General features: G+C 35.9%; 1 protein-coding gene across 1 annotated transcript in view; it reads left to right on the forward strand.

Annotated features, from left to right (window-relative positions):
• The window catches only part of ANKRD31 (ankyrin repeat domain 31), a 145,894-nt gene that overhangs the window by 55,336 nt on the left and 78,925 nt on the right, over positions 1 to 11,633 (forward strand). The window contains exon 12 of the mRNA XM_027767980.1: positions 8,720 to 8,864. Coding sequence (XP_027623781.1) covers positions 8,720 to 8,864 — 145 coding nt within the window. The remainder of the gene's footprint in view (positions 1 to 8,719; positions 8,865 to 11,633) is intronic.

Raw genomic sequence — 11,633 nt, forward strand, 5'->3', positions numbered from 1 at the left:
GCAAATTATTAAATATATGGTTAGTAGACATAGGCAAAATTTCATGGTCTTTGAGAATCTGTAGCCATCACCAAGAACAAGTCATGACAGACTAACTTTCATTCGTCTCTTATTAGGCTTATTTTATTAGTAGATAAAGGAGATACAATTGATATAAGCTATCAAGGTTGTAGTAAATTTTTTATTTGATGAAGTGTCTATAGTGTGTGAGTGTATGAGATACTGAATTGGAAGTTTGTTGACATGTTATTGGAATTTACATAAGTTGAAAAAAACCCCTCAATTGTAGTGATTAATTAATTCTATATATGTATTCAGTGAACTGTTTATGAAGATTCATTATACATTGCATTATGCTATGAAGAGTAGATACCACCTCTTCAGAGTAGAACACAGACTGTGTTTTGTTGTTGTTGTTTTTCTTTTTAATTTGCCAAAGGACACATGCACTTACCAGTGAGAGGGAGAGCTAGAAAAGCACCCTTATGGGGCATGGTCACTTTGCAGTCCCTTCTTCACTCCTTTCAGGATTGTGAGTGCACACGAACACATGTCTGGTATATTTTGTCAGCCACTGGGTCTGAGACTCAAACCATGTAATTGACCATATGGGATCCAATTGCCGTAACCATCAAGCTAATGACTGGTTTTATTGGAGTACTTGTAAGAAATCCCAGGGACTAGTAGGTGGTGTAGTGGTTAAGGTGCTGGACTCCCACATGGCCGACCTTGGTTCAAGTCCTGAATCCAGTGGCTTGAAACTCATACTGGGCACGAGTACATGTGTGCCCAAAATGCTGAGAGGAGAATAGAGAAGGGATTGGAGAGTGGTTATTCCCCTGGAGAGGGTGATTTCTCACTTTTTCCCTCTCTTTCTGTGTCTCCAGTGAGTGCACATGCCCTATATCAAAAAAAAAAAGAAAAGAAAAAAAGAAAAAAACCTCCCTCAAAAAAAAGAAATATCAGATATCACACTATTTTACCTGTAAATATTTAAGCCTGCTTCTCTAAAAGATAAGAAATTTTATTTTTCATATACACAGTATTATCTTGCCAAATAAAAGCTAACAGTTTCTTTGTACCAATTAATATCCAGGCCATATTCAAATTTCTCAGGTTGTCTAAAATATGTGTTTTTAAAGTAGATTTTTGTTTGAATCAGGATTCCTCACGGTTCATGTATTGCATGTGTTTGTTACGTCTCTTAAGTATGTTTTGATTTACAAAGTCTTTCAGGGATATATCTCTATATGTAATTTATTTTTAATTTTTTAAAGGAGACAGAGTCTATTTTGCCCTGGCTTGCCTCAGACTTACAATTTTTCTGTGTTATTTTTAGCTGGGGTTATAGGCCCACGCTATTGTGCTTGGCTTCATAGGAAATGATTTTATGTCTTCTATTTGTCCTATAGAGTTTCCCGACTTCCATATTTGGTTAATTTTATATTTGTGGTATTGTTTATTTTGTTTCTTCAAATATTTTCTGAAAATGGTTATGTTATAATAAAAAATCTTCTTAGAGATCACAGTTTAAATACTAATTTCTGATAGATGTCATTGCTTTTAGGCACGTTCAGTGAAATACACGTATTTTAGAAAGAAAAATTAATCATGAGTTCATACTGATATTTCTATTTCAGACTTAATAGCGTAGATTTAATACTTAACTTTTTTTGGTTTGATACTTCTATCTCTTTTTTTCCTCTTGCTGAACATTTCTTTCATTCTTTTCTAGAATTATTTATTTAATTTTATTTATTATTTTTAAATTGGCTATAGGGCATGTGCACTCACCAGAGAGAGAGAGAGAAAGAGAAGGTGAGAAAGTAAGCTGCCAGGTCCAGGACTCAAACCCATAGTCGACCATCATACCACCTGTTGGCACCAATTTCTTTCTTGATTTACTAATTTATTTATTGTGTAATATGCTTACAATATTAAATTACCAAACTACTAATGAAGTTTTTCTTTTTGGTTGTTGTAATTCTTTCTATTCTTAAGATCTATCAACAAAGGATGAATAGTTAATAAAACTATCTTTTTGAGACCAGCAGGTGGTGTAATGGTTATGTTGTTATACTCCCACATAGTCAACTGTGGTTCAAGTCCCAGACCCGGTGGCTTAAAACTCACCCAGTGCATGTGTGTGTGCACCCAAAATCCCAATAGAAGCATGAAGGAGAAGAGATTGTGGCATGGCCATCCCTCCTGGGGAGTTATTTCTTGCTTTCTGTCTCTATCTCTCTGGGGAGTGCATATGCCCTATAGTAAAAATCTCTCTTAAAAAAAAAAAAAGTCTTTTCAAGTATTGATTCTCTGTCTTACTGGTTTCTTATGCAGTCTAGAGGGAGGAAAGCACCTGATTCAAAAGTATGACTAAAGATCCATAGCTAAGTTTTAAGCAGAAAGGAATTTCCTTAAGGAGCCTACTATTTGAGTCAGATAAGTAAATTGTCATGCTAGCTACTTACTGACTTGTTCTGCTTGTTCCAGTTAAGAACATATGATGGGACCAGCAGATGGCATAATGGTTATGACGCTGGACTCTCACATAGTTGACCCCGGTTCAAGTCTCGGACCTGGTGGCTTAAAACTCACAACGGGCATATGTGAGTGTGTGCCCCAGATCCCAAAAGGAGAATGAAGTGATTGTGGCATGGCCATCCTCCCTTGGGGGAGAGAGTGGTTTCTCCCTTTCTGCTTCTCTGTCTCTCTTGCAAGCACATGTGCTCTATGGCAAAAGTCTCTCAAAAAGAAAAAGAAAAGAAAAAAGAACACATGATGAGGGCCAGCACATGTTGAGGTGGTTATGGTGCTAGATTCCCATATGGCCGACCTTGGTTTCAGTCCTGAACCTAGAGAATTAAAAATTAATCTAGGTGCATATGCATGTGTGCCTAAAATCCTGAGAGAAGAATGGAGGAGAAGAGATTGCTTTGTGTCTATCCTTTCTTGGGGGTGACTTCTCACTTTCCCTCTCTCTGTCTTTCTCTGTGGTGTGCAAGTGCCCTGTGGCAAAAACCTATAAAGAAAAAAAAATGATAGGGTACCTTCCTCTTTGTTCTCTCTCTTGGTTCATTAATATTGGAAGAAGCCAGATATCATATCATGTTGACACTCAAGCAGCTCTATGGAGAAGTCTACATACAATAAACATATGTCATGTCTATGATGTGAGTGAGCCATCTTAGTAGTAGATCCTCCAATCTTGTCAAGCCTTTAGATGATTGTATTCTCAGCCATCATCTTGACTACTACTTTGTAAGGCCATCCACTTATGGCACTCTTAATTCCTGACTCACAGAACCTGTGAAATTATAAATGTTTATTACTGTTTTAAGTCACTAGTTTTGGGGGGTAATTTGTTAGGTAGCAACAGAGAACCAATATAGAACTTAAACATGGGTTAAAGCTAGGGAAGAAATCAATCTTAAAGTCATTAATTTTACTGCCCTTTGGTGAGAAGAGAGCATTTTAAAGCTAAGACGTACATAAGCAAGATTCAGAATTCCTAGTATTAGGCTACAGAGGGAATTGGTAAATATGGATAGTTGGTGAAATAGACTATCCATTATCTAAAACAGACTGCCAAAGTAATGTATTCTCTGCCTTGGGATCACCAGCCCAAATTTCCAGAAAAGTAAGGCTTTAGCCTCTATCTTATCCCTTCCTCTATTCATTCTAATGCTCCTCGAATCTCCGACACTCTCATATTGCACAGTTTATTATTTGACACAAAACCTCCAGAGATAAACACCACAGCCCTTTTGGCAGCCTCCTGCTAAAGCTGCATTTCCTGAAAGAAAGTAATTTATTCTGTATTTTTTTTCTGAACAAAATGTGAATATCCAGTCATAAATTATTTATCTTTTTGTACTTGACTTGCGTTTGAATTGTAGATTAAATTGTATCTAATGTTCCTTTCAATTTCCCTGTCTATCATTAAATTCTCACATTTAAGTAGTTGGAAAAGCAAAATTATCAGGTTGCTGAGTCTTAATAGTTTTTAAAGGCTATTGCTCATGCTGCCCAGTGTGATGTGATATTCTCCTCACAATTTTTCCAATTAAATTTTGTCCTCTGTTGTGTCTCAATGTCTTATACTTTCAAAATTGTAATTTTTTGTACCACTTCTATGATATGGACCATTTGACCATAAATTTGTGAGGTGATGAAAGCAATAGGAGTAAATAGAGAAATATTGGCATAGCTTGGGGTTAGCCTTAGAGTTTTCAGTGCCACATCAAACCACATTGGTTTGATGGAGAAGTATCTGTGTCTTCATTTATGATAATTGTCAGAAGTGCTATTACTGCTATCATTTTCATTACCTGTAGCACATGAGTATATCTTATGATGCCATTACTTCAAATAAGATAAATACCTTTGTAGAGTCTGGGCAGAGAGAAATGTTTTTTTTTTTTATTTTGGGCTGATATTGGCCACCCTTCTTTCCTTCCATAAATTAAGACACAAGAACTTACTAGTTTTTCTGTAAGGCAAGATAAAAAAGTGAGAAACATATATAAATCAGCTCTGTCAAGACATTCAGACCTAACGTACAGTTTACAGATAATATGGAAAATAGTAGAGTTAGTTGAATGTCCTCAGAAAGAAACCATCATTATGTCCAGAATGTGGTACATTCTATAAGAAAAATTGGTCTAGATGCCAAATAAAGTCAATTCTTGCCAGAATAAAATATTGGAAGACAATATATGAACCTTAATTGGATTCTGATCCCCCAAATAGCTATAACATGTATGATACTTGTAGGGCAATATGGGAAATATGCATAGGGACTAGTTATTAGATGATATTATACATTGATAGTGAATAGACAAGTGTAGTAATAGTATTAATATTATGATTGTCTAAGAGTATGTTCTCAGAACCAGCAGGTGGCACAGTGGTTAAGACACTGGATTCCCACTGACTGTGTTTCGAGTCCTGGACCTACTGGCTTCAAAATCATTCCAGGTAAAAAAAAAAAAAAATCATTCCAGGTACATGTGTGTCCCAAATCCCAGGAGGAGAATGGAGGAGAAGGGATTATGTTGTGGTCATCCTGTGTGGGAGGTTGATTTCTCACTTTCCCTCTCTCTGTGTCTCTCTGGCAAGCACACACACCCTGTGGGGGTAAAAAAGAAAGAAAATATGTCCTTAGGAAGTGCACATTTAAGTATTTAAGGATGAAGTCTCATTATATTTACAACTTATTTTCAAATAGTTCATTTATATATATTTTATATATGTATATATTCATTTACACACACACATACATGTGTATAGATGAATATATATATATATATATATATATATATGGGTACATAAATCTTCTGTCAGCTTTTTTGTATACTTAAAGCTTTCAAAGTAGATATTTGAGAAAAATAGAAGGCTTTTTTTGGTATATACACAGGAAAATAACTATGAAAAAGCTGTGCATAGATTTCAAATTTTCTGCACTAAAGAAAAACTCATACTAACTTGTCTGAACAGGCACTAAATAGGATAAGACATCAGTTATCAGTTTGACAAGTGCCCCTATAAGAGCAACATGAATTTTTTTTTTTTTTTTGGAGAGCTTTTTACTGTAGGGTGTGTATGCTCGCCAGAAATACACAGAGACAGAAAGGAAGAAAACACCCCCCAGAGGGGATGGCCACACCACAATCCCTTCTCCTCCATTCTCTCAGGATCTTGGGCACACACGCACATATACCTGGCGTGAGTTTAAGCCACCAGATCCGGGACTCGAATTGCGGTTGACTACATGGGAGTCCAGTGACATAGCCATAAAGCCAACTGCTGGTCCCAGTATTTTTTATTTTTATCTTTTAATTCCCTTTTAAAAGAATTATTTATTTGATTTATCATTATTATAACTCTTATTTTATTTTTTAATTTGAGCAGAGAGAGACAAAGTGAGAAGGCAAGCCACCTGGTCCAGATCTCAAACCGTGTTTGGCCATGTGGGAGTCCAGCACCTTAACCACCATGCCACCTGCTAGCCCTTTAATTCTTTTTTTCTTTTTTAAATAAGCTTTTTAAAGTCTCCTGATAATTGACTTACCTTAAAATTCTTCCTTTTGAAGTATGCAGTTGAATTGTTTTTGATAAAGTCAGAGTTATGCAGTGATCTCTACAATCAGATTTTAGAACATTTTTATTATTTTGCAAAGAAAACTCACGAGGCTGTCAGGTGGTGTGGTGTTTAATGCACTGGACTCCCATGTGGCTGACTGTGGTTCAAATCCTGGACCTCTGGTGGCTTACTTTCTCACTTTCCCTCTCTCTCTCCAGTCAAATTAAAAAATAATAATAATAAATAAAATTAAATAAAAATAATTCTTAAAAAAAAAAAGAAAACCCATACTCACTAGCTGGCATGCTCCATTTATGCCCAACTCCTCTTGCCCAAAACAATTATTAACCTACTTTCTGTTTTATTATTAGTCTAAGTGGGTTTAAAGCAGGAAGACTACAGAGTTAAAGTATCATTCTCATCACATCATGTCAAGAGAATATGCTATTAGCATGATTATTGATAACCGGTGTTAATCATCTGACTGAGATAGTGTTTGTCAGGTTATCCCATGGTAACTTGTTTTTTTCCCCCTCATTTACATACCGTACATGTTGGAAAGAAATATTGTGTTCAGCACACACATTAAGAGTGGAAAAGTTATGCTTCGCTTTCTTGAAGGTGGATATAGGAGTGTTTTTATTGCTATTTCAGATTTTTTTACTAGCTCTACATCTACTCAGATACTATCTGCTTTCTGTCTCTCTGTAAGCTTGGTAGCATTTACCTTTACTCTTTCTTGGGATTTTGGGCACACATGCATGCATACCATGAGTGTTTTTCAAGCTGCTGTGTCTGGGACTTTCATTATGGAGGCAGCCATATGGGATCAAGTATCCTAGCCACCTTGCCACCTGCTCACCTGCTGGCCCTCTGTTCATCTTTCTTTGTTCTTTTTCCTTTCTATTCTTCTGATTGTTTAATATTTATCAGTATATCTCAGTTTATTGATTCTTTCTTTTTTCAGGTCAAACCTACTGTTGAGGGCATCTGATGAGTTTTTCATTTTGGCATCTATACTTTTTTTAAAGATTTACTTTTATTTACTTTTATTTATTATTATTATTTTAAAATTTGACCAGAGAGAGACACAGAGAGAGTGAAAGTGAGAAAGCATGCTTCCAGGTCCAGGACTTGAACTGCAGTTGGCCATGTGGGAATCCATTGCCTTAACCACCATGCCACCTGCTGGCTCTGGTTTTTATACTTTTCAACTCCAGAATTTCCATTTTAAAAAATAATTTCTATCTTTTTATAAATATTTTCTATTTGATCAATTAATATTTTCTGTTTGATTAATATTTTCTGTATCTTTCTTTAATTCCTTAGACATTGCTTCCTTTAGTTCTTTGAACATATTTATAATAGTTGTTTTCAAGTGTTTGTCCATAAATAAAGGCCCTCTCAAAGCAATTTCTGTCTTTATTTCTTGTTTTTTTTTTTTTATTGTCAGAAGTGCATGAGTTTGCCAGAGAGAGAGAAAGCATCCTCCAGTAGGATGTGGTCATACCACAATCTTTTTGCCTCTGTTTCTCCATCCAGTCAGAACTTGGGGTACACATGGACACATGCCTGACCCGTTGTTTCATGCCATTGGGACGAGGCATCAAACCATAGTTGGCCACGTGAGAACTGTCCCCCTTATGCTGCACTATGAGGCTACTGTTGAAGCAGTTTCTCTTGCCAATTTGTAACCTGTGTATGAGTCATACATTGCTGTTTCTGTTCCTATGTGTATTTTTATGTATGTATGTGTATATGTACATTTACAAAATATTTTTGCTGAAAACTGGACATTTTTAGATAAAGTATTGTAATAACTCTGGATGTTGATTCCTCCCAACCTGCATGCCCAACCAGGTATATTGTTTGTTTAGGAACTTGCCTGGACTAAATCAGCAAAATCTATTTCTCCCACAGTATGCATATGACCCTTCTCAAAAAAAATTTTTTTAATGTCCCTCCCTCCCTTCCTCCCTCTCTCTCTCTTCCTCTCTCTCTCTCTCTTTCTTTCTTTCTGCTGTTATTTCTTTGAATGTTTTTTCCCCATCCAGTCAGGAATTGAGTCCCGCATGCACACATGCCTAGCATATTTTCTCAAGCCACTGGGACCGGAAGCAAACTACAGCTGGCCAGATAGAATCTGGCTCCCTTACTGTTGCATTGTGGGGCTTCCCTTAAAGCAGTTTCTCTCTGACCAGATTCTCTCTGACAGTCTGAGGGACAGCAGCAATACAAGTATAGATTAAAGTTGTCTTAATAACTATTTCCTGGGCCTGTTAAAATTACATTTACCATTACAGAGCCCAATTCTAATTTGTGGTGTTATTTGCTGGTTTTATTCACCAGCACCTGAACCACAAACATTTTGGCCCCAATATATCTTCCTCCCCCTTTCTCTCCTTCCTGTTTATCTTCTTGTTTTTTTTGTTTGTTTGTTTGTTTTTGTGCAAAAAATATTTGTAAATCAACAAATAGTGATTCATTAGCAACTTTCAGTAACTTTTTTTTTATTGTACAAAGATAAACCCAAAACTCTGTGTAGTTGAGAGAAATTTTTGAGTTGTATGCTAGTGCACTTTACATTATTATGCCCTTTGTCTGGTCTCTTTTACATGAACAATTTTTCTTTAGGTGGCAGAGTTACTCCTTTTGAATGGAGCCAGTCCATTATTTAGAAGTGACAGCGGAAAGTGTGCTTTGGATGAGGCCAAGGATTTATGTATGAAGCGTCTCCTTGAGAGATACATCCCAAAACATCAAAAATGTCTTACATCAGGTAGGGTTAAACTTCTGTATTATAGCCATTCATTATGTCAGTAGAGAGTTAAGAAAGTTTAATTTATAATTACAGCAATTATACTTCATTTTTCTTGAAAGTGTTGAGAAAATCCATTCACGGTGTTTTTCTTCTTTCAATAAACTGACGTGTTTGCAAATGCACTTAATGGGAGGACTGTGAAAGGAAAAGAGTAATACTCTTCTACAGACTGTACATTGCAAATAGTTAAACATTTTATAAATTTTCTGTGTTTTCTTCTATTCTCTGACTGAATAATATGAGGTGATATAAGTTATATTTAGTTGTATTCTTTTCAATGAATGTGGCAGGATTGTTTATATGTATTCTGTAATAATTTTTTCCTATGGCTATAGTTTTGTTCTCCCATCCATTGTGGAAGGAACTATAAAAGAAGGAATTATAAAACTATAAAATTAAACTATAAAATAACTTAATCTGTAGTCATCAATAAAAATATATAAAAATAATTTAAATATATGGCATGTTCTTTATACTATTTTTATTGCATCTGTTAGACTTTTTGGTAGCATCACAACATTCTTCCACTCAAAACTCTGTAATGTCTTTCCCTTTAAGCTAGAAGAGAAGTCATTATACTTACAATGGCTGCAAGTCCCTGTGTCTGTTGCCCACTTTACTGGCTAACCCCTTCTGCTAACACTCTATCTCAGCCTCAGTCAACCCAGCCGCCTTGATGTTCCTAAGTTATGTCTCCCTCACCTTCAAGTCTTAGTTCAAATGTCACCTTCTCAATAAGGCATAGACCACCCTTTTTAATACTGCAATGCCCTCTTCATACTCTCACTGTATTAATTATCTAATATCAGAATCTAAGCTCCATGAAGAAAAAGAGCTTAGTTCTTTATTTTCGTCTACTGGTGAATACTGAAGTACCTTATACATAGTAGGCATTCAGCAAATACTTGTTTGAGTAAATAATTTTCAATCCTCTGAAACAAATTCTCTTCATTCATGAAAAATATATTGTTTCATGTACTTTTATTAAACTATACTGAATAAAAATTTCCCCAGAGATATCTTCCCCTAAAAGTCTTTACATTTTAGACCCTAAAAGCCTAAATGTTGTTATTTTAACAATACAGAGCTTGAACCTTGGAATTTCTCCTTTGTGCATAGGAAAGTTTAGTTTGAGAATCCTTCTAGACATAAGGTGAGTCGGCCTCCTTACAAGTCCTATCATTCTCGTCAATCAGAACCAAATGTAGGCTGGCAGTAGAAACCCATCCTTTGCTAAAGCTCTATGTCTCCTTGGGGATAAATAATACAGCTATGCCTGTTGCATGAGTTCTTTGATGTAAGAGTTGTTTTTAAAAGAATTATTTTATTTAATTTTTATTCATTCATTCATTTATTTTAATTTAACCAGAAAGAGATGAGAGAGAAAGAGAGAGAGAGAAAGAAAGTGAGAAAGCAAGTCACCAGGTCTGGGACTTGAACTGTGGTTGGCCATATGAGATTGTCTAGTGCCTTTACTGCCATGTCACCTGCTGGTCTTTATGTGAGAGTTCTTTAGTGGCAAACAATCAATTGAGGGCAAAAAAAGGGAGTTTCTTGGCAGGGTAGCTTAAGAACTAAAGGAAAAGATAAAGATCCAAATCTTGGAAAGTTCAGAAGTTAAAGCATCTCTAGGGATCTAGGCTAAAGCATCTCTAGGGATCTAGGCAGTGAGAATCAAAAAGCTGCCTATCGGGTAGAGTGCTGAGAATGCATAACAGTAGATGCCCACTTCATTGGAATTTACTATTTTCTGTGGGGATTCATTCATTCATTCATTCATTTATTTGGGGTTGCTATACACCAAGCCACTCCAGTGGTAGAACCTAACAACACAAAATGAGTAAGAAACAGATATAGGAAACAAATTACAGTGAAGAGTGTGATTACAAAATGCTCAGGCTTTAAGAGAGTACATAAAAAAGATATAACCCAGAGTCCAAGAGGCTAATAGAACAGGTATTAATATATAATGTATATCATGATTAATGATTTAATGTCAGTACAGATCCTTTAATACATCTTTTAGGAAAATTTTTTTTCCTGATCTAAATGATTTTAAATGAAATTCAAAGTATATCTCTTTCCCAGTGGATTATATTTAATATAAAACAGTTCTCCCAATTATTATTGGATGTGCCTGCTATTGAAAATTAGGTACAATAGTAGATCCCTGAAATACTCAGACAAGAAGCCATTTTAAATCTGAGGTGTGTCCTGGCATGTTCAGGGACCAAGATAACTAAAGCTATGTTTTAAGCTTCATCTTCTAGAGCCCAAAACACTCAGACAAATCTCTACACAGTGAGTGTCTAGACAGGCCTAGGTGCACAATAACCAAGCATTTGAATACTTTTAGGGTCATTGAAATCTTCACCGCTTTAAGGTCATTGAACCTCTGGCTTTAAGGAAGAAACTTCTTTTTATAAATTTGCACTCATAATCTCTTTCTGTGGATACCACATTGTAAGACACAGTAGAAGAAAGATTTTGTCACAGAATGACCAGAAACCACCACAGAAGCATAAGAAATATAAGAAACCAAGAAAATATCTCTCCGCTAAGTGAAAAGAACAATCCTTCATTTCCACAGACAGTTCAGTGGAACTCATGGAAATGTCTGATAGAGAATTCAGAATATTCATAGTGACAAAACTAAACAAGATGGGGAACCAGCAGTTAGCGTAATGGCTATGTCGCTGGACTCCCACGTAGTCGACCGCAGTTCAC

Source organism: Tupaia chinensis, unplaced genomic scaffold (assembly GCF_000334495.1).
Source record: "Tupaia chinensis unplaced genomic scaffold, TupChi_1.0 Scaffold145093_1, whole genome shotgun sequence".
Lineage (NCBI taxonomy): Eukaryota > Metazoa > Chordata > Mammalia > Scandentia > Tupaiidae > Tupaia > Tupaia belangeri.